Here is a 24897-nt window from a genome sequence, read left to right as displayed (position 1 = left end):
AAAATTTGGTATGTAGACATAGCTGAAATAAAATAGGTTTTCTATCCCGACATTATCATATAATCGGGGTAAAAATTTAAAATTTCAACCACTAGGATTAGTGACATGACATTTTTCGCGGTTTTTTTTTAATCCACTGAAAACTCTTAGACAAAATGTCGTTTAAGCTCCCATCTATTCATGCTTTGTGGCTTCTAATGATCTGCTTTCTATTTCAGTGACATCAGACAACTCCATGCCTATTTAGCTGCAAAGGTCTTAAACGAACGCATTATACTTTCTAATAACCGTTGTAAAATCTCGAATTTCCGAAAACATATTGATAGCGATTAACTTTCTAGTCTAGGTAGTATACTTAACTTTAGGAGACAAAACAAACTGGAGGCAGATTTGTGAAAACACATCAGTCGATATATTTATATGTACAGGTCCGCCTGGATCGCTACCACCATCTTGCTCGCTAATCCTGCCGTGAAGCAGCAGTGCTTGCACTGGAGAGTAAGACAGCCGGTGAAATTACTGGCACTTGAGGTATCCCATCTTAGGCCTCTAGGTTGGCAACGCATCTGCAATACCTCTGGTGTTGCAGATGTTTATGGGCAGTGGTGATCTCTTACCATGAGGAGACCCACTGGCTCGTTTGCCATCCAGTCGAATAAAAAAATAAAAAAGGGAGGTTAAAGTAACGTTTTCTGTAACTTAACCATGACATTAATTTAATTAATAAACTAAAATTCAAGCTTTATTAACTTTCTAAGACAATTATAATTGCCAGCAATGTACAGCAATGTAAATTGACAAGTAAGTAAATCACAGCCGACAGATACTTTGATTATTACTTGTCAATTTACTTTGCTGTACATTGCTGGCAATTATAATTTTTTTAGAAAGTTAACAAAGTCTGAATTTTAGTTTATTAATTAAGATTGGTTTTTGGAATCTTTTTGTATTTTTTATTTCAATTCTAAATTTTTACTTTTACGGTCACCCGTAAAACCTAAATTGAAAATACAAACTGAAATATAGATGCACAGAAAAATAAGACCAGCACTGGGAATCGAACCCAGGTCCTCGGCATTCCACCAGCATTGCAGCATTGGCTCGGGTCCAGCAGTGGTGTAGCGGTATAGCACGTGGCACGGAATGCCGAGGACCTGGGTTCGATTCCCAGTGCTGGTCTTATTTTTCTGGTTTTTCTGTGCATCTATATTTCAGTTTGTATTTTAAATTTATTAATTAAATTAAAGTTAAGTAAGAGAAATACGTTTAAAAAAAGCGATGAAGAACACGATGTCACAGACAGACAGACAGGCAGGCATTGGCGTCAAGCTTATAATACCCCTCTTATTGCGCAAGGGGGGTTAAAAACTCTTTAACAACATCTAGCTTGCAGTGCTAACAGAGTACACAAGTTCGAGTAAAATTTAAACATGGAAGTTGCTATTCAGTCCAAACTACAAAGAGAGCATTAAATATTCAGAAACGACTTAATAGTTATAAATTAATGCGGCGCCCACGCATCCGTCTTGAAATATGACCACTTGTTCGCTCCACATTCTAACTAAGTGGAACGAAAACGCTTTCCCGTGTTTCCATTTAATGTTGAATAATTGGTCATAGAAATCAGCGTAACTTTGTGATTTATGCGACTTCAGCGTGTTTGGGGTAAGCTGTACTTTTACGGGGTTATTTTTACGTACAATAAGCGACGGGTTTCTGAAATAGCGCGTGTTATTAGAACGACAAGACGGGAGCCCGTCGTATCGCAACGTTGTTTGTCCTTGTAGACTGTATGTTGATCTTTGGAGTGTAAATTAGTAAAATAAAACAGCTTTTTAATAATAATGCAAAATTAAACACGCAGCGCGGACAAGGACTGTGACAGGAGTGTCGATATTCTTTTGTTTTCTTTCTGCGCTGCTTGCTTTCCAATTTTATTAGTGGCCAATTGCTAGACAGCGTTGGTATACAAACTCTTTATTTAAAAAATTGAAAATACAAACTTATAGATGTAAGTCACTGGGAATCGAACAGGTCCTTAATCCGTACGCGTGCTATACCGCTACACCACTGATGGTCAACGTACGACACGAATTTCCCTATGCACCTTATATCTCAGCTTGTGTTTCTTACTGAGTCACTTAAGCAGCGACGCTGCTTCAATTTCGGTTTTACGGGATGACCGTAAAAGTAAAAATTTGGAATTGAAATAAAAAATACAAAAAGATTCCAAAAAAAACAATCTTCTTTATTTAAACTTTGTACATGCGTCGTCTACAGTCCTAATGTAATATTTTGTCCTAACCCTTGAAACTAAAAATATTTCAGAACACCTCATGCGTTGGTTACTTAGATAGAACGGGTTAAGTCAGGTTTACTTTTTAAATTTCCTGAAAATTCGATGGTTTTAGTATAATTAACAATTAGGACAATCGACATTAAGACAAATAGATGTGTTAGGAAATTAGTATTGATGTTGTATTTGCCAAGTTGGGAAACCATATAAAAATAGTACCTACTGATATAGCTTTGGTAGAGTCGTAATATAACGAGATATATACTACTTATTGAGAAGCCAGACGCAAAACTCTAACATTATTCGGATATTTTATAGCATTGTTGCCGTGGCAGCAATCTTCAAAACACTGGCAACACATCATTATAATATAAAGGCTCCGCCGCATCGGCGTTTTCTATAAAATAAAAGGCAAATAAGCATAATCTCGTGTGGAGGTCAGGCGTGGCTGAACCGCATTGTCTTCTAAAGTAATACCTTTTCATACGAACCAATCCGCGGACAATGGCGGACTATAAAAGGGCTAAAGGGCTACCTTAAATTGACGTGCAAGGTTTATGCAACTTTGTAGCTCGTACAAAGAATTTTATGCCGCCAACAGTGTGGCTAACGTTCCATGATTATACTTCATATGACGAACTAAACTTGGAAAACTAGGATTTAGTAGAAAAGACGCGCAGGCGCTATTGTCGGCCATATTTTTTTTTTTTCTTGGGTTACTGATGCCCTAAAGTAATGGCTATAGACAATTCTAAGGTTTTTTTACCTAGCCTGATATAGTGTCCCACTGCTGGGCAAAAATAGATCTCAAAAGGACCTTTTGGCACTAAAATTTTTTTTGTTTTGCAGGTGGTAGGACCTTGTGCAAGGTCCGCCCGGATTGCTACCACCATCTTGCTCGCTAATCCTGCCGTGAAGCAACAGTACTTGCACTGTTGTAATTCGGCGTGGAGAGTAAGACAGCCGGTGAAATTACTGGCACTTGAGGTATCCCATCTTAGGCCTCTAGGTTGGCAACGCATCTGCAATACCCCTGGGGTTGCAGATGTTTATGGGCTGTGGTGATCTCTTACCATCAGGAGACCCACTTGCTCGTTTGCCATCCAGTCGAATAAAAAAAATATGTATTTGTTTGTAAGGAAATATTTTTTTCAAATACAGCTTCAGCAGCATTCTAATATATCAAACAAAAATAAATAAATACGTAACTAAGTAAAGTAAGAAAAGTTTTTGTAATTCGAACTTTGCTTGAAACACTCCCGTCGAGTTTAGTGCGGTGCGTTTTTAGTATCGTTTTGATTACTACGGCCAGTAATTCTGTTTTGAGTCTATCTCAACTGCATTTTTGAGAACCTCATGTTTTACGTTTTAGTATAGGTGTTAAATAAAGGACTCGTTTTAAAGTTTGAAGCATAGTCTTTGAGGAAGTCCTGTCGACATTGACTCAAACAATTTGAGGCACTACGCGACTCGGTAACAAAGGGTGATTGTTCTTGTCAATACAACACTAGTATTGTACCAATACAGGTTGATTCGAAAGACGTGAGCAGGACCAATCCTCCCGGATTCAGTTTGTTAAGGCTGCTACTTATATCGTACCAGTATTAACACATTGATGGACACTACTTTCAATTAAACGTTATATTTGGAGGCCTATAGCCGTACATACAACGTGTTAATGAGATTAACTTTTTATTTATTTATTAAATTTAAAGGTGGAGGTTTACGACGTCCAAACCTATGAAACTTTGCTTGGGAGCCGTTCAATCAAGTATCATGTAACGCAATTTTCAAAGAGTTTTTACCCGCTCTGAGTCTCCATTCAAGGACTCATCTTGTCCAGTGACTCTCATCCATTCTTGTAATGTGTACTGCCCACGGCCAATTTTTCCTTGCCATGAGAGCCAGCTATAACGTCTAAATACGTCAAAGTGATGCGGTAAATAACTGTTCTGTAATTGAATGATATTGTACCGCATAACTCACGTCTTAAATTGAGTTTAGCTTGACATATTTTGGGATAATTCGTAGCCCTTCCTCTCGGAGCAACGCGACTTGGCAGCTGCTGCCTCTTTAGCCCCAAGCATGTCGAGCTAAACTCGATTTAAGACGTGAGTTATCCGGTATAATATCATTTAACATGGATGAGTCTCACGGCAGTTTCATGTTCAATGTTACATTGATTGGTTGGGCACAGATCCTACGAGTAGACTGACCAATATATATCCCTATTGGTATAGCTTCCCTAAGCTAGGTATATTATACCTGATGCAAAACGTTAGTCTCCGGTACGGCAAGATTGCCCCTCAGAGCATGTCAGCCTGTGCCCTCGAGTCGAGATCCGCGCTTCCTTAATAAGAGCTTACGCGAATTTATGCGCAAGCGCAGCTTTATACGCCCTATTGTGAAAACGGTATCGCTATCGTTATTGCTATGAACGGGGTAACTTTAGGTCAGCCAGGAATCTATTTGGGACACTTAGGGCCTGTTATACCATTCATTGATAAATCATCATCATCATGTCAGCCGAAAGGCGTTCACTGCTGGACATAGGCCTCTCCCAAGGCTCTCCACTCAGACCGGTCTTGTTCTTTCCGCATCCGCCGCGATCCCGCGATCTTAACCAGGTCGTTGCTTCATCTTGTTGGAGGGCTACCGACATCTCGTCTCCTATAACTTAAAGGTACATTTTTGTTTCATACAAAAGTCCTAATATTTATTTGTGTACATCTCATTTAATGAACTAAAATAATTTCCTTGCTCACCCGCGACCTTACGATAGCTAAGCTTATTCAAAATATGCGTGTTCATGCAGTTCCTCCACCTCCACACTGTAAGAACACACACAAATCACACAAACCCATCTATCACCACCACCACACTACACTGACGCGTTTCGAACTCAACCAGAGCTCATCTTCAGAGTGACACAACCGTACACCATGCTACCAGTTGTTAGACTAACGAACCACAACCACCGTTTTAACTTGTCACTGTAACTCCCCAAGTACCCACATACGTACAGTAACAAGTTAAAACGGTGGTTGTGGTTCGTTAGTCTAACAACTGGTAGCATGGTGTACGGTTGTGTCACTCTGAAGATGAGCTCTGGTTGAGTTCGAAACGCGTCAGTGTAGTGTGGTGGTGGTGATAGATGGGTTTGTGTGATTTGTGTGTGTTCTTACAGTGTGGAGGTGGAGGAACTGCATGAACACGCATATTTTGCATAAGCTTAGCTATCGTAAGGTCGCGGGTGAGCAAGGAAATTATTTTAGTTCATTGATATGGACCTCCGCAAAGTAACGCCTGATTCAATAAATCATCTCATTTAAGTCGCCGTGTGGCACAAATTGGACTTTTGTCTAAAACCGAATGCAGCAGAAATCACGCGACCGATCCGTGAAACACAACTCTAAAAACTACTTACGCCTGTCTGACTTCACCCTAAAAAAATGCATCAAAAATTGCATTGAAAACTTTTGAATTTATTATCTCAAAAACGAATGTACAAAAAGTGTGTAAAAATAAAAAATTAATGTAACAACTAATTTATAATTATTACTTACTATAAGTAGAACAAACTAACTAAAAACTTTCTATAAATTAAATTTTTTTGGCACAAAAAATCAATGAGATGGTTCCTTAGAACAGATCTTTCTGTCTTATAGTTTCGGGTCATTAGGTACCTATATGAGCGTTCATGAACCGCCTCAATCGTGGCCACATCTAGTTACGAATGCGCAGTAATATTCTAAATGTCGACAAAAATGTGCCCTCGTAGATAAATAAAATAAACGCTTGAATAATGACCATTTCAGAGTTACCCAACAAGTATGATATATGATCCATCGAAATGACCCCCCTGTACAAATGTCATGTGATAGGAATAGTAATAGCATTACAGCATGCTTAATATTATAGTATACTCGACAGGCTCTTCGCATAAATTGCGGGCACTGATCGCTGCGCCGGAGTTTAGCAAATCGTTATAGAATCAGATTATACGCTGCGAACTAGCTGCGTCTGCGACGGTGGTGCGCGGAATAGGTATAACAGAAAGTGCACTTGAAATGCCATTAGAGTAGAAACTTTAATTTTGTACGGTTAGGTATATGTAGCAAATATGCCGACCAAGTAGTAAAATACTTAAAATGTAGAAATAAAATGGGATGGATGGTGGGGGGAGGGGTTTGTTCTTTGTTTTATCTCATTTAGCTTTACTTGTATAGTGTAGGGTATCGTTGGATAGGGTTTTTTAATTTGTTTTAGTAGTTTAACCTTTTGAACGGCACGGTCGGCCACAGACGACAATAAAAAAAATCGGAAAATCGCTCCATAGGCGCCACGTAAAGCAGACATGGTGCCTATGGCACGATTTTCAGCTGTCGCGTTTTGCCGGCCGTGGCGCTCAAAAGGTTGAGTAAATAGCAGGCTAACTTATAATAGTAGATTATTGTCGTGGCCGGGAAGTAGGCAATTGCTGGCTGAGTATGAGTATTAAACGGACGAGCTTGCGAGTCCGTTTAACTAATACGAAGCCAGTAATTGCTATTCCGGCCAAGACTAATATATAGCTTTTCTCAAAAATGGTGAAGGAAAAAACTACATCAGAATAAACTTTTATTAAATAGGTAGGTACAAAGTATTGCAAATCATTTAAAATTAAATGTCATATTATTATTTGTGCAGTTTTGAAAAGTTAAAGTTATTGACTGCCCAGGAAGGTTAATATTAGTTTGCTGGATTTCGTGCTGTGTATTGGTTATCGACGGTGAATTGGCAGGTTGACTTGATACGGAGGTGGGGCTGAATGTGGATGTCTGTGGTTTGTTCCATGCAGCGGCTGGTTGTTCCGAACTTAAAGAATAAGAAGCTTGTGGATTGCTTTCTTGCCGGGAGGTGGAAGGTTGATCGACATTCGTGCTGTAATTAATACGCTTGTTTATTGCGTCGTTAATATGTGACTTGTTGGTTACGGACTCCGCGATATATCCTTCTACTACTTTTTCAGATTTCCAGCCTCCATGGCGTTTCATAGTCAATAAATTCGCCCCAGCATCGGCTAATAAGGTTGCGGACGTTCGTCGGAAGCAGTGCCCAGTGTACATTTCCGTATTGGCCAAATTTAAGAATATGGCGACTTCTTTGGGAAACGTAGATATTTTATGTCTGCCAATAACCTGATTGAAGCATTTTCCATTTCTAAACTGCAAAAAGAACTTGTCTGATGTCGCCGAAGCCGGCCGTAACGCTCGGTACTTCTCCATGATTGAGATGTATTCGTTCTTAATGACAAACATCCTATCAATTTTGGTCTTTGTATCTCTCAATTTTACCAAAATGACGTCGTCGTGATATGTTACGTCATTTTTTGTTAGATTGTACAGTTCTGTACTACGGCAAGCACCGTTCACACCTAAAATAAGAGCAATCTGCAACAGAAAATACAAAATACTCGTAAAATAGCTTCTAAAAGGGAGCATATGAGTACCTTACTAATGAAAATGACGTTTACCTTTGTAGCTAAGTATCGGTCGTCCGGGGCTTCATTTAAAAACTGTGTAATATTTTCTGAAGTTAACACGTTGGATTTTTTACTCTTAAATCCATCCGATTGTCTTTTCAGGAAAGCAGTCAAGTTTGAGAAATTTTTGATGTTGACGTTATGTTTTACATTGACTGTAAATTTTACCATAGAATATATTGCCCACAATGATGATGGCATTTTACTTTTGGCTAATTCACTGAAATATGCCAAAAATATATTTTCTGAAAATGTATTAACTTTCTTTTCATTTCGCCACTTCATGAAGTTTTCGTATGCTTTTAAATACTTTTCTTTGGATTTTGCCGGAAACAAATTATTTATTGCCACATTAGCTGCCTCTTGTAACTCTGGTGGTGTACATTCAACATCGCTTGAACTTGAACTCATTTTCTTGAATTTATATTATGTAACGATATATTTTATACACAGTTCAGTTCACCTTTACTTGAAAATATTTTTTTTTTTAATTGTTTCCCGCCTTTTTTCATAGAAAAAAAAAATTGAGGTGTATTTTTCAACCGAAAACACCACAAGCTGTTTAAGACACAACAAAAAAAGTCCGGGGTTCCATCAAATAATTGACACCGGCCATTTAAGTTGGCTGTATACGACTTGTGACAACTCATTACCATGGCCATTTTAACTTTTTAAAAAGTTTGCGACTCGACAATAATGGAATTTGTATGCGACATTATTGTCGAGCTAGCGAGCCTGCAATGTGTTTTAACTTTTTAATTTTTCGCTGACCATAAACTATGCACTTTACCTTCTGATAAGTAAAGAATAATGACAACTTTTACGGACATTTTTGAGAAAAATATACCTACCTACTTGAAAAATATATTGACAGATAGCAAAATAGCAACATGTATAAATAAGGTATGCAAGGATTTTTTCGTAACGGAACCCTATCCTTGACGTGTCCAACATGCTCTTGAGCGGTTTTTTATTATATTTCAACACGGTCCTGTTATCCGCGACTCCGTCTGCGTAGATTTCGTTTATCGCTATCTCGTAGGAACAATGCAACTTCCCGGGATAAAAACTATCCTTTGTCCTTCCCCGGGCCTCAAACTAGATAGTTTCGAATCGGTACAGCGTTTTAGACGTGATGAGGTAACAAACAAACAGATTTATAAACTTCTGCATTTGTAATATTAGCGGGATGATAAAAAAACAACAATTTACCAACAAGGTATAAGTAGTGCTCTGTGGGCACTAGTATTCTGTGGCTCGCTTCAGCTGCGCCGGAGTCGCTATGGCGGCAAATTGTGGCGCAGAATTACGAGCCGTCACTTCTATTTATTTCGGCGAGGATCCAGATAAGTGCGATGCAACAGAGTTGCACAGAAAACCTACCGTGCAAGTTGTGTTGCATTACCGAGTCGCGTGGCGACATTTGGGGATCCTGGCTTGTTGTCGAAAATATTTCTCACAAACTGTTCATTTTCCCAACTGTGGAAAATGGACAAACATTTTTTTTTGAAACTAAACTATGCTGGATATAATTCAGGATTACCTGACCTGTAGAACCCTAAAGGTTAGGTTACGTTACTTTAATAAATAGGGTCCGGAATTTTGCGTGCGGCTATTGACAGATTGTAGGGAGAGAGCACCGCTTTGTATCGATGTTATCGATAAATCAATAGTTTTTTTATTTATTTTTTTATTAAATAAAACCTCAAATTTTCCGACGATGCATACATTTTTCAGCGGCCAATGATAAAAAAGTTTAATTCATTTAAATTGCTTTATTGAAACAACTTTAACTACGAATACCTTTATATTTTTTAACTTGAGAAAAGATCATTCTGAGACCACTTAATGTTAGGTAGCTTGTTTGCTTATCCTTCGATAAAATAAAAGATAAAAAATATTATTTTGTATTCCTTCAGTTCTTACCATAGCCAATATAGAGTATTTTATAATAATATTCTGAGCAAAAATATATTTACATAGTAGGTATTAAAGTTACAACATAAATTTAAAAAGACTATCAATCTATCGATAACATCCATAAAAAGCGGTGCTCTCTCCCTACAAACTGTCACTAGCCGCACGCGAAATTCCGGGCCCTATTAATAAATGACATAAGTACAGTTAAAAAAAAACGTTCGGCTATTATGAAACAGTTGGGAAATTAATAATTTGGGAAAAATCGGATTCTGCCTTTTCGCAGAATTATTGTTTGTCAATGGTTTCATTTGCCAACTATTTCTTTTCCCAACTCTCAATTTTCTTCGAAACCATAAATTTTTCTCAGTTTATTTTCTTATGCTTTTTTAGAACACAGTAGGTTACGTTAGGTTTGTAATATGAAAGTTCCGGAAAAAATGTTGTTTAAGAGAAAAGCCTGAGTTGGCAAAAGAAAAAGAGTTGGGAAAAGGCAGAGAACAGGGAAAAATATTTTCGGCGAAAAATTAGAGAACCCGATATTTACTTATGAAATGATCGATGGAACCCAATTGCAGCTTGTGCGGTTTATTTATGTATATCCTTCCATTTTGGCGAGAATTGGGAACGCATAGAGAATCATATTGTAGATGCAACAAAGTTGCTGTAAAATACTACTAAATATGGTTTCATCGATTCTTATCGGCAATTACTAATTGCGGCGGCATTTGTAAAGTCAACAGAAGGAGTGAGCCGTTTCGCTGCGAACACTGTCAGTTGTACTCATACAATGGTAAAATGCATCAAAATTTACTGCATCACGCTGCACTTTTCATGCAATAAAGTTACTTTTTTTGGATTTTGCTTGAAGAGCATATCCATAATTTACTATTCTCAAAAAATCCTCTAAGAAAACATGTCCGTGGAAGCTATGCGTGTTGTCCGTAGGTTTGTATGGAAGAGCAACCCCCTTAAAAATGACACGACTCTACTGCCAAGGTAAAATTTCAAATTCATTTATTAAAGACAGCATCTATCTTTGGTTAACATGATATTCCTTAAAATACTATACAAATATTCTTTATTACACCCCACAAATCAGTATAAAAATTAGAAACAAAATGCAGAATAAGAAGAAGCTAATAAGAGGGAGTGCAGATCATTTGGATCCACTCTACTTTTGCTATACTAATAGGGCTTCGTACAATTTTTATATCTATGAATATCCAGTGTTTTAGAGCCTTGCTCCTAAGCAAAGTCTTTGGTAATTTTACATCATTTGTTTTATTTTCTAGTTTTTTATCATGTTATTAAAAAAAAGATCCTTGCTTTCCTATTGTGTTGATACTAGGTACCTCATACTACATAGAATACGAATATAACGACTCACACTAATTTCTAATGATTTGCGTAGGTACAACGGATATCTGTATGTAATTCAATCTTGTATCTTAATGGCCACTAAACTGGTGTGCAAAACGGAACGTGCCGGAAAACACACCACCCACGGAATGATCAAGATTCGCCGTGAAACCATAGTTTACAATTTTAGACATTTCGTGAAATAGCGGACGAGCACCATCAATAGACGGCGGGTACTATTTAAATTAAAAAAAATGCAGGGCACAAAATCTATTTATTTATCTACATAGGTACAAAATAATTTCAGGGTCTAAGTACAAAATTTTACATAGGTACTAAAATTCAACTCAAAAAAATGGTCAAATAGTTGACTTAGTGCTGTAATTTTCTATTACTGGTGGTGGTCGTACCTACTCGTATTTCAAAATGAAAACAATTTTCGAACGGTACTTTTAAGTGATACAAATCGGTCTCCAGAACATAGGGCTTCTGTCAGTCAGCACTTTTCATGTTATTGTAAATCTATAGGTCAATTGGTGTGGAGTGTCCCATGATATTTATTATTTATTTATTTTTGAGACTTTATATCGATTCGGTACCTACATACATAAAGACCTACTTTAAATAACATTTGAATGAATAAGAAACACACACACACGACACACACAAAATTAAATATAATTATTACAAAAAAAACTTCAAAACAAAAATACGGATAGTTTGAAATGTCGGGCGCAATCTTCGCTATTAATGCGTAAATGACCCGAGTACATATTTTACATATTAACAGACAAAATCTTCAAATACTCAACATTATAATAAAGTCTTTAAATGTGGGATAGTTACCAGCAACATAGATTACAGTCACAAGTAAGTCGATCGGTTTCGACGGTCTCCATGCGACACGCATATTTCACTTTTTATGTGACTAAAATACATAAATATATAATTGCTCTGTTCATCGATTTTAGATATAAGAGGTCGTTTATATTCATATGGCATTATAAGAAATGTGTAAACAATTTATGAGCTCATAATGGATCTGTGGTTTTGAGTGGTAGGTAGCTTAAAGATCTGGCGATTAGGATATTTTCTGATTAATAATGTGATATTATAATTATTTATTGTTCAAAGCGTCGCTCTGAAGCAAATGTTCGCTTTTATTTTAAATAGGTATGTCCGCAGTAGTCCATATTTTATAGTTCATAAATAAACAATTTTGTCGAACATATTAATTTTGTTTTTCTGTATGAATAAGCGAAATCTATTGGAAATTGGTTTGGGAGCCAAGTAAAATACAGTATCTACAATTAAATATTGAAATAATATTTTATTCCATTTTTATATCGACACTAGGAAGCCAACAACAACTGACACCTATCACAGTGTGGACAGATCTAAAAATAATATGGCGTATAATCAAACATTAAATACTAGCACATTGAGTACTTAATTTTTGGATATTAAAATAAATAAACCAACATAATCATTCGACGACAAAGAGGCGTAGGAATAAACAGAGGGGCTACGAAACTCGCAAATCGAAGTTCGTATCGCACCGTCTCTTTCACTCGCGCATTAAATGACATAAGTGGCAGCAGTTCGAGTTTTGCACTTCGTGGTATAGGGCCTTTCTTGTTGGGACTATTGTAAGGCCCGGGCCGGGAATACACATGCCTATAGCTCTTAGGTACATTTTCATGCAAGTTAGCTTGCACGCTTCGCGCCAGCGATTAGGAAAATGTGCGAGCTACAGACAGGCATGTGTATAGCCTTATTTCTAGTCTTATACCTACAGCACATATAACATAGACACAATTAGTGATACTGACCTAATGTTTATCTTTTAAATCTTTTAACACAATTACAAAGTACGGTCGGTTCCCTAACTTATGTACCTATCCATTTTTTTTCATACTAGTTGCATAGAAAAGTGGACACTTATGTTAGGGCACCGACTGTATATAACATAATAATAATGAATGATGAAAACAGACGTGGCTGCGTGGTCCAGTTCCTTTACCCTTCTGGCTAGGAGTAAAAATGTTATGTAAAAAATACTTATCACGTGGACCAAGGACGTGCAATATTCCTTAGAACACGTTTTCATATTTGTATCTATTCAATGAAGGTTTATTGTCAGGCAAAATATCGCTAGATGGCGTTAGCATCGAGAGGTCCGTTAGACTCTCTTACACAGTTATTCTTGAAATTAGGCATCCTAGAAGTGTCTTAAGGGCGGCTAAATAAGGAATTACGAACGAGAGTCTATTAGAAGCCCGAAGTCGAAGACTGAGGGCTTTAATGAGTCGATGTTCGTAATCCTAGTACCGCCCGTGCGACATACAATGGCCGCCATCACAGTTTGCGAGTATTTTTTATTTCTAAAAGAAAAAATAAATTGTTCCAAATATTGGCGATACCTTAGGCTGCGCTCTTGGCAGCGCTGTCCTCCGCCTCCCGCACCATGCGCTGCAACGTGCGTGTGCGTGTGTCCTGCAGCAGAGTGCGCAGCGCCATCAGTACGCGCAATGACTCATTTACCGACCTCGGGTTTCATGACATGAAAATTTGTACGCGCAATGACTCGTTTACCGACCACGGCTTCATGACAAGCACATTAAGGTCGAGGGTTTTATTTGGGAGGTTGCAACCAAGGTAGCCTGCATGTTACGACACTTTTTACGAGGTTGTGTGATGAAAAATAAATATATTTAGCCAATCATTTTGCGATACAAATGGCAAAACTGTCAAATGCACCTCACGCACGATACCAGCGCCAACTAGCCTGTCGCAGAAACCCTCGTTCGCTATAGTTTGAGGGTTTTGACAGGCGAAATATCGCTAGATGGCGTTAGTCTCGAGAGTTCCGTTTGACGCGCGTCTAATTTGTAATTGGCTGATTTATTGATTGTACGTACGTTGCCGAGGAAGCCGCTGCAGGGCTGGATGGGCGGCGGCTGCGGCGGCTCGGGGGAGCGGCTCGGTTGCACCATCACGCTCCGACCATGCTGCAACGAACACATTGTTATTTATTTTATATGATAAGAGGAAACAAGCAGGCGGGTCACCTGATGGAAAGCAATCACCACCGCCCATGGACACCCGCGATAACATAAGTTGAGTTTTCTTGCGTATTCAAAAACTTGTCTTCGCAATGAGAGTTTCTGTGACAGATTATTTGTGGTTATATAACTAAATGAGCCAATGACAAGCAAGACTGTAATGTCAAACGGACCTATCGGTATTAACGCCATCTAGCGATATATCGCCTGCCCAGAGACTCTCATTAATAGAACTAAGCTTATACAACTCAATGACTAAAGCCAACTTTAAATACGAATGTTTGTTCCTGGGTCTTGGGTGTTTAATATGTATTTATTGCCACATATTTGTAACGTGTATGTTGTTTTTATTTTTGTCTTTTGTTATGTTCATTGTATTTTTCTTTTAATGTGGCAATAAATGTCTTTTTATTTATTTATTTTTTTATTTAAGTATTTATCTGTCTATATAATTATATTTATCCGTTGCTTAGTACCCACAACACAAGCTTTGCTAAGCTTACTTTGGGACTAGGTCAATTGGTGTGAATTGTTCCGTGATATTTATATAAATTTATATTTATTTATTTATACTCTATTTGTTCTAAGATGATTCAAATGACACATGATGATTATGTAACTTTGTGAGGTGGTAAGTAACTATTTTTTTATTTTTTCCAACAGAGATATAATGCTTGAAAAAATGAAATCACATTAAAACTGCTGATTGTTCGAATATTTTAACTCAAATTTGCTAACAAATTGGTAAGTTACTGCGTAGACACTGTGTTATATTAACTTACTTTCTTTAATGAACGCCCTTACAATGTTGTTTCAATAGGCCGCAATTGCTAGAGGTGAGGGTTATCGGTAAAAATAAAAGCGGTAAAATAAACGATCTTATTATTGATTTGCAAGATTGTTCGTCAGAGTCGGAAAGTGATACTCCAAGTGTTGATTAAATTACATTTTAAAATTCAAATAAGACTTTCAGTTCGATAGCGTAACGTTTAATTAAACCAACAAATAATGCTATTTCCCCTTTTAGCACTAGGTACATGCAAAGTATCGATAGTTTGCGTAATATTAGGAGGGACTCTAGTTCCGTCAGTTTGGCATCTGTCATTTGAATCATGTTAGAACAATAGAATATAACAAGCTCGATTGGAGTCAAATATCAACAGAGATAATAATTTTCTATTATAATAATGAGCAAACCATTCTGTATCTATATTGTACGAAAAGGTGAACAAACGACCTCGCGCCTACGGCCGCAAAAATTATACAGTACATCCGCAATCCTTAATAAAATAATCGTGTTTATCTAGTTTTATTGTTGAAAACGTTACCGCAATTTGAATATCTCGAATAATAATATAAAAACGGTTTTGTGGGCTAAGAATCCGGACCATAAGAAACAATTGATCAAAAATTCGTGGCAACATAAAAAAAAACGACTATTCTCCGCCCATTTTGTCCGGCAAAAGCGTCACGGTAATTAGACAAAATGCACAGAGCTGGAAAAAGAATGGCAACTATTCTCATTGATCAATGCAATCAAGTCTAATTACAGTGTCACTTGTTCGGGAAAGAAGTCAAAAAGACAGATGCACTGATGAATGAGAATGGCTGAATTTTATATAAAATAACAGCTAGTTGTTTATATTTATATTCGTATATTGGGGTCAACAAGTTAATTTCTAAGCATATCGTGCCATATGGAATTGCTAAGCTTATTCATAAGTATGCTGCCAGTTGAAACCGCTTGCATATTACAAAGTGTAAAGCAAAGTATACTGTAATCAAAGTAAAATGTTGATATTTTTTTTTGTGTGGTATGTTCTCTTACAATACCTATTTGTTTTAACATTTATTTACAATTTCGGTAAGTATTTAATATTAAATCCTTAACTATCCCGATTACGGTCATAAAAAAAAATTGTCTCGTACATGAAGGGTTCCGTAAACAGTTCAGTAAAAGTTTTTCTTAAAATTCTTCTAATATTTTTTTTTTGCTGACTGTACTTCATGCCCCTGGTTACCAAAGTACTTGTCAAGACAAATCAAACGAGTCCAAACTCGATGCGGTCGTGTCGTTTATCTTAAAGTTGCTATGGTTACCCGCTAACTTTATCATCGGATCAACTCCATGTCATAATAATATTGCATTGTGCAATCGGTTGCCAACATCCACTTCAAATTTGAGTTGAAAGATGCCATCCTAGCAAACATAATATACATTAATTACACTGCAAATAAATACAGCGTGTATTTTTTATACTACCTCAAACTTTAAGGGCAGTTAGTGAAGGCCCTAATAATCACATTTTATTGTTAAAATCGCTAACTTAAAGGTAAACATTCAAACATCATAGGGCCGTTGCTATTAGGTGACAACCTTGGCTGCCTAGCAACGGCTAACAACGCGTAGCAACCAAAAACGCTGAAAAAAAATCATTCAAACATTTCTTGTATGACGTTCCTCTTTAATTTGTAACTTTATTTTATTTTTAGTATTTGTAGTTATAACGGCCACAAAAGTTAGTACATAATCTGTGAAAATTTCAAGTGTCTAGCTTTTACGGCTTAAGAGATAGAGCCCTATGACAGACAGACGGACAGACAGACAGTGGAGTCTCAGTAATAGGGTCCCGTTGGCACCCTTTGGGTACGGAACCCTAAAAATATAAACCTAATCTTTTGACGACCAGATGGCCTAGTTGTTAGAAAACCTGACTACGAAGCTTGAGGTCCCGGGTTCGATTCCCGTGTCGGGGCAGATATTTGTATGAAAAATACGAATTTTTGTTCTCGTGTCTTGGGTGTTTAATATGTATTTAAGTATATATATATATATATATATATATATATATATATATATATATAATTATATTTATCCGTTGCTTATAGTACCCATAATACAAGCTTTCCTAAGCTTTCTTTGGGACTAGGTCAATTGGTGTGAATCGTCCCATGATATTTATTTATTTATTTAATCATCGGCCTTTGGCCAGAATAAAATAGAAAACAGGAAAATTAAAAAATAATTTTCGGCGGTCATAAGTTTTAGGACTTGGTAGCTACGAATCTCTGCTATTCGAGTATTATTTAAACGTGATTTAGAAAGCTGATCGGCTAATATAGTTACCTCCTGTGCAGTTAAGAGCGGAGAGAAACCGTCACTATTTAAACAAACAGCCTCCCACACGAATCCATATCAGTCAGGCTTTGATGACATTTACTGACCTTGAACGGTGGCCCTAATTTGTCAGTTGATAAATTACCCTGGCCGTAGGTAGGATCAACCAGCTCAACGGTTGGATTCACAATTTTAGAGATGTGACGTATCGAATGGTAGCATCCAAATGGCGGTTTCGGTATTTTAAATTAATAAAAAAAATGTTGTCAGTTAACAAGATCTATAAAATATGTTAGTAACAAATTATACTTAATATACTCTTACCTAGTATAATCGAGGTAATAAGCCCATCAAAGGATAAATGGGCAATTAATAGCTTCAACTCCTTTAAATCCCCAGGCCTGGATGAGGTCTTCCCAGCACTTCTAAAGTGGGGAGGATATCGACTGATCCAAAGGCTCACTACCGTTCATATTTTAAACAAAATATAACAAGAACTTTACGATATCAGGTATCATCAAACTAAAAAAAAATATATGTACTTGGCCGTCTTGGCCGAATACCAATGCCCTATTTCACGAAGCTACAAGTTAGTCTTTGTGTAACTTATCTATTCAGCTCTACGGTCCCATCTCTATTCATATCGATTATGTTTCCACCAGATATAGGCCAAAATGTAAATGTTATGGTAATAGACCTTTGAACTAAGACACTTGGTTTAACGCTTTATCGTGGCAAATAATATTTGCTAAGCTAAGGTGTTGAGCGTAGATTATTTAATTATTTTATCCGTTTTTCTGGCAGCAAAAGGAATCAGAAGTGCTGGCGGATTCAGCCAGAGAAAAGGTTTTAAAAATGATGAAATCTGAAATAGCATTATACCGGCATGATATCAATTTAATGACGTGTCAGCTTTATATAAAAAAGTTTCTGATTTAACTAAAACTTCCAAGAGCTTACTTGAAATTTGAATTTATTTTCTGCAACTAGTACATTGCTAGGAAATTGTTAATTGACCTGTACATACGTACAGATTACTTGATATTCCGTTCTCAATACTTAGCTGTATTCAACAGGATCATGGCCTGGACCCGTTACAAGATCGAATCCGAGATTCGTACCGTTCTTGCAGGCTAGGGCTGTCGAAAACACGGATTCAGGTTTACCGATATTTTAATTAAAAAGTATTAAGAGCGTTTATACCTGCTGAGCTGGCAACGTAGCATATTTTTGTTAGTTTTTTTCGTGGTAGACTTTTATATTCATTAAAAACTAATTTATGTTTATTAACGGCTTTGAAAGAAAATAAAAGTCTATAACGAATAATTATTGGAGTAGACACATTAACATATATTAAGAAGAGTTCTATCAGACCACATTTTTAATTTTCATTCAATTTTTATAAACTAAGAAAAATGCAACTTTGCCAGCTCAGCAGGTATAAACGCTCTTAAAGTACCTATAGTGTATTTCGTTCCAGTATTTCTACTCTTCTTCTTGTCGGTATCTTCATTGCAAAAGGTAGTATCTAGTCTGAAGAGATGGAAAGGGAGAGGTTTGATGGATCGTTGCAGTATTTACATATGGTACTTATTTCAGTCGAATTCTTACCAATTAATTACCTAATAGTAATAATGGGAATACACTTGAAGTATAGTTATATACATATAAAAACAATTGCATGATGTTTATTGAGACTTGCTGTTCAGCTCGCATCTGATACATAACTTAAGCTATTTAAGGTGACAAGCGAAATTGTAGCTGTGAGACTCACTCATATTAAATATATTGACCCGGATAACTCTCGTCTTAAATCGAGTTTAGCTCGACATGTGATAATGTGTGTGTTGTGATGTGACATGTGCGATAAGACGTGAGTTGTCCGGGTCAATATATTTAATATTCGTGTACCTCGTAGTTTCTACTGTCTATTTTTGCACTCTACTACGACAAGTCTCTTCGGCCATATGAAGCAGAACTAGTTAGAGATCCTGAAATTTTTTAGTACCTGATAGACTTATTACCTTAGTAAATAATGGCAATGCATTGTCTCAGTGACAAAGGACTTTATTTTTAACAGTGTGTTCTATACAATTTTTGCAATTCTTAGTGTCCCAACTCCCAATGAAGCAAACTCCTCGCATTGATCTAGAAAGATATATCATAAACAGCAGCCCTGTAAGCAACCCGTTTAATGCAGAAAATTGCTCAGGAAGACAAAAAGATAATTGACGCTCAACATGTTACATTATCTTAGAGAATGTGATGTTATGTTTAATACACGTAACTTCACTTTTTGTGATAAATTGTAAGTACAATGTAGAGTACAGTTTTTCATTGGACTACTTAGTGCGGTAGATTTTCAGATTAAATCAATGCTACCACACCACTAACTTCACCACTATGTTTAAACGGTTGAAGAGATCTCTGCTCCCATGAGTAGAAATAAATATTAATTAAAATTTGTGGGTTTTTTTTCTTTCTTTTCTCGTTTAGATTTTTTTTTATTTTCTATTTTTTTATTGTATAATTGTTTTTTTGTGTTATTTATTATTATTTAATTAATTTAGATTTTTTTTGATGAGATAGATAAATAAATTATGATGTAAATGTGACTATAATCTTCAACAAATTTTAGAGATAAAAAAACTATATTCAATCATTAACTACTTATATTCATTTACACACAGCTTGTTTCCTCCGATCATTTTCATTCGTTTGTAGCTCTAAATATAACTGCCATTGTTTTATAAACCATCTCCAAGCTCAAATGAAATCAGATAGCAAGCAATAAACGCAGGGCTAATATATTGGGACGTCGCAGTAAATTAACCACACACCCTCGAGTAATTAAACTAATTACAACCCAGTCTAGACACTAGAATACCTTCGACTCCTCTATTTATACACTATCTTAAATTATAGAGGGAGGATTGTCTAGAACGAAGCACGACTCAGCTCATGAAGTTGTTTTTTTTCTGGCATTAGATCGCGCGCTGGCCAGCCATAATAAATGAAAAAAAAAACGAACCATAGAATATAGAGGTGCATCGTAATTGCTCACGAGCATCCATCTAGCTATGCTGTGGAGTTTGGTTTGCAATTTATCACGGTTTTACTCTATTTAAAAAGCGGGTTCATTTCATTTTGGTGAGTTTTTTTTTAATTAAATTAAAATGTATGAGCAGATCACATAATTTTAAAAAGGTTAATATGAGAAACTTACTTGAAACTCCTTTAAAAACTGACCACTTTAAACCGGCTGGCAGTAATATTATGAGTAGGTAAGCCAATACAGGGATTCACAGAAAAGGAGTGCCGCCCTATACTAAGAAGTGCAAAATTCGAACTTATCGTATCTTACCGTCCCCTGACACTAATATTATTTAATATGAGTGAGAGGGACGGTGCGATACGAAACGAACTTTGATGTTCAAATTTTGTAGTACTTAACCCCCATGTTAACTGAACACCGTAAGTGGATTTATTTGATAAACAAAAGTGACTAATGCGCTCAGAAAGCGATTATAAAAAGTTCTTTACGTATTAATGTCAGTAGGTGGTTTTTTGCCGTTCTGAGTAATAATTGTAATGTAATCGAATAAAAATCTAGTCCGAGGTAATTTGGCTGAGAACTTCCTTCCTGTAACATTTATTGTTCGTTTCGTTTCTTTTTACGTCCAAATAAATAGTGAATGGAAGCAAGGACAAATAAACAATTGTATTAAATTTAGATAAAACAAGATATTTCGGTATATTACGCAAAGCACTTAAATAAAATATAGGATAGGTATACATAATGACTATTTCTAAAAGCATGAATTTCAAAAAAAACGAAGCGCTGTAATTTCACCTACGTTTAATTTAAGGTTTGAATTAACGGTCAAATTGTAACACACATTGTATTGTGTTTTCGGTATTTCGAACACAAATGGACTGAAAATACCTACACGTACATTTATTACCGGTATTTATTATGTATTTATTACTTATAGAAGTTAAAACAATTTAAAATATTTTCATTGTTTCATATAAAAACGTATACAACTTTTGCCGTTAAGTTTCAAATGATAAAATAAATGGAGTATAGCAGCATGCTCGCGGCATTATATTGATCATGACATTCAATCGATAGGTTGTAGAAAAAGCTACAACATAAACTACCTACCGTAACAACATTGACTCTTTCCTAACGCGCAAACTCAACATCGTAATACTTTTATACATATAGTTTAATGTGTAGGTAGGTCCACTCAGTAAATATAATAATCAAATGAAGATATTAAAATCCAAGAACCGGAGATATTTTAACAGGTAGATTAAAAAAAGGTTTACCGGATACCAACAGAGGGCCTACTCCGAAGTTCGTATCGTACCGTCCCTCTCGCTCTCGTATTAAATAATAAGTGTCAGAGTGAACTTCAATTTTAGAATTTTGTAGTAGCCCTGCTGATTAGACCGCCCGGTGGTCGAAGATTCAAAGGGATAAACATAACTGAATAAATAGCTGTGTCCTCTGCATACTCTAAAAGGTAACCGGATAGAACTTTGTCTCATTCAACACTAGGCTCAATTTAAAAGATTTTGTGAACTTGATAGCATCGCAAGCGCAGGTCCGTGTGAAGGGATTGATTTCAATTTATCTACTTACGTTTCAACTGGTGTAATTGTTAGAAGAAAAATACAACTTTCTAAATTATACTATGACAGGCCAAGCGTGGACAGTAAGATATGTTATAATATAAATAAAATCTTACGTGAAACACCAGTCTTGATTATGTTTGTAGTTTTATAGGTGAACGTTTTGAGAAGGTAAACCAGAATAGAGTACCTAAAAAATATCTTAAAAACTAGAGTTTACCCACGGCTTCGCATGCGTAAACTATTCGATCTGCAGATACCATGGTAGCGTAGTTGCAATTGAAATTCTGGGAATTTACAAAATTCTCCTGGGAATTCCCAAAATTTAGATCCTAGTGTTCATTGAGGTTGTGCTAAGAACAACTGTCCAAAATTTCATAACTCAACCCAAAAAAAACTGAAACAGCTAAAAGGATGACATCAAAATATTCCCGATGGCCAGTATTTTCGGCATCATTTGAAAATCGAACACCGAATGCCATAAGCGGCGCCATCACAAACTACCAGGTTACCAAATCACCTCATCAATATCACCGTGACCTTTATTAATGGGTGTTTAGATCGAGTTTGAATCAACTCTGATTTTGATAGATGAACGTTTATTGTTGGTCGGCGTGACAAAGAGGTCCAATTTGAGCGTATCTTCATAATCTTACGCTCGTGATTCAACGTCGAATCTGTTGTATCTCAAATGATGCCCGTGAGATTTCGTGTTTACTTGAACTCTTGACTAGGTATAACTATTGGGACAGTGTCGAGGATTCAAAATGTATAAGACACTTTGTGTGTGCGTGTATGAGTTCTAAACATCTAGAATAATTGAGTTAGATAGTGGCCAAGACAGCTTAGCCGGCCTGTACCAACGAAAAATCGATAAAAAAATGTTTGCAATCCAAACAAATAAGCCCATGCCCGTATGCATGCGGCATTATTATGCTGCAGTAACTATTAAAATTATAATAGCCATAATAATTAATAGCAAAAACTAGTTAAGCATATGAACTTAGCTGGAAATCACACATTCGCACCAACAATTTTATGTCACTAACTTGAAAAAATCTCACCGTAGATAGCCTTTTTATTATAGCGCATTGACCTTTAGACAAAACATCTATAACGTATATTTCAGAATTAAGTTTATCCATAGAAAATTCTCGAAGATAGGTGGCCAATTTTTGAAAGCAGTGATTTTTTTGTCTTTTATATAGTTTAAAAACTGTAGTTTTGCAAGGGCGTCACCAGCCGATGGCCGGGGGGGGAAGGGGCAAGTTGATATGGAGAATGAGAAATGTTCGGTTTCGACGTACGGGAATGGTCGTTAAACAAGTCAAGTCAAAGACTTCGGACTTTACATTTGGCAACTTTTTAGAATCTCTCTCTAGGGGGGTGGAGGGGGCAGCGGCCCCTCCCTCCCTGCTCGCCCCTGGCGACGCCCTTGTAGTTTTGTACTTAGTGCCTAATGCACAATCCATGGGTTGGCATCCGCCATCTTTAAAATTTTGCAATTGGCGCAATGTTTACTTTTCGAATAGTATTTTCGAGTAACGTGATTTCGAAAATCGGTCCCCTTACATGAGTTCTACCAGCCAAAACCTATTCTCTACTTTACATTTTACTCAGAAAGGTCAGTCGCTGTTGGCAATACGCTGTTATAAAAATATGCGTTGTTTCCACGCTTAGGTGATGCTAAGAAATTCGCGGACCATTCAAGCTTGTTATTTGATATGCATGCAACTTGATACAAAAGGCTGTGAAACTTTGTAAGGTTGGCGTGGAAAAGGTGCCAGTGTACAAGTAGCATCAGAAACAAACCGGTGAGTCCAACTTATGGGCACGCATACGAAGTTTTTCATAAAACACGTCATTCTGATATCAGTTTGTTCCATCATTTATTTGATCAGAATGACGACACAATTAACGTGTATCCCTCTCAGACTGACGGACTGATGAAAATTAAACGTTTTAAATGGTATTCGTTAGTCCGATGTCAGTAATAGAAAACGAGAACGATGGACTGCACTAACGCCAAAATGAGCTTGTATCTAACACCGAAAAACAAAACCGGCCAAGAGCGTGTCGGACACACGTTCCGTAGCCATTACGAAAAAATTAAGTACTTAATATTTTTCTAAGGATTTCGTATTTTGTACGGAATATTCCAAGTTTAGTATATTTTATACCTTAGGCTGCTATTTACTCTTAAACTACTAATAATTCTCAAGAAAACTTAACCGTTATAGTTTTCCTTGTAAGTTTAATATACTTACCACCGCCCTGAACTTTTTCAAATTTTTCCACCCACTGGTTTAGATTTTAGAGGGGGGGACGCTCGATTTTAATGAAAATTTGCACTTTAAAGTTGAATATTTTGCAAACAAATCACTGAATCTAAAAATCGTTTTAGCAACCCCCTAATGGTTTTAAAATACCTATCCAACGATACCCCACACTACAAGATTGGACGAGAAAAAAAATACCCCACTTTACGTCTATGGGAGGTACCTACTCAAAAAATATTTTTTATTGTACCTATCTTTTTGTCGGCATAGTTTACATATACGTATATTCGTGCAAAATTACAGCTTTCTATCATTGGTTGGTAGTCCCTGAGCAAAGCCGCGGACAGACAGACAGACAGACATGGCGAAACTATAAGGGTTCCGTTTTTGCCCTTATGGCTACGGAACCCTAAAAACAAATTCTTAATAAATATCTAATTTGTTTATTCTGGTAAAAAAGTAAAATAGTCTTGAGTCTTCGGGTAAAAAAGTTTTAGTTCATTATAATTCTTCTTTATTACGTTCAGCTAGAGCGGTTTTAGTAAATGCGGGTTCACTATCAGCTTCATCATCAGCCGGAAGACGTCCACTTTTGAATAAGGGCCTCCTAAGGAACGCTACAATGGACGACAACCCAACTCGCCACTTGCATCCACCCCCCAACTCTGACAATGTCGTCAGGCCGTCTAGAGCTG

The 24897-nt window shown here is 36.7% G+C and overlaps 2 protein-coding genes across 2 annotated transcripts in view; both read right to left on the bottom strand.

The window, feature by feature from the left end:
- LOC141436110 (uncharacterized) overlaps positions 1 to 24897 on the bottom strand; it is a 114617-nt gene that overhangs the window by 84382 nt on the left and 5338 nt on the right. Inside the window, exon 2 of the mRNA XM_074098966.1 lies at positions 14021 to 14110. Within this exon, the coding sequence (XP_073955067.1) occupies positions 14021 to 14095 (75 nt within the window). The 5' untranslated portion in view covers positions 14096 to 14110. The remainder of the gene's footprint in view (positions 1 to 14020; positions 14111 to 24897) is intronic.
- On the bottom strand, positions 6745 to 8653 carry LOC141436255 (uncharacterized). Its single transcript, XM_074099158.1, has 2 exons — positions 7812 to 8653; positions 6745 to 7728 (listed from the first exon to the last, which is right to left on the bottom strand). Exons 1-2 carry the CDS (start codon positions 8229 to 8231, stop codon positions 6949 to 6951), a joined length of 1200 nt encoding a protein of 399 aa, XP_073955259.1. The 5' UTR covers positions 8232 to 8653; the 3' UTR covers positions 6745 to 6948.

This window comes from Choristoneura fumiferana, chromosome 16 (assembly GCF_025370935.1).
Source record: "Choristoneura fumiferana chromosome 16, NRCan_CFum_1, whole genome shotgun sequence".
NCBI classification, from domain to species: domain Eukaryota; kingdom Metazoa; phylum Arthropoda; class Insecta; order Lepidoptera; family Tortricidae; genus Choristoneura; species Choristoneura fumiferana.
The sequence above is the reverse complement of the archived record's forward strand: the minus strand, read 5'-3'. Positions and strand labels throughout refer to the sequence as shown.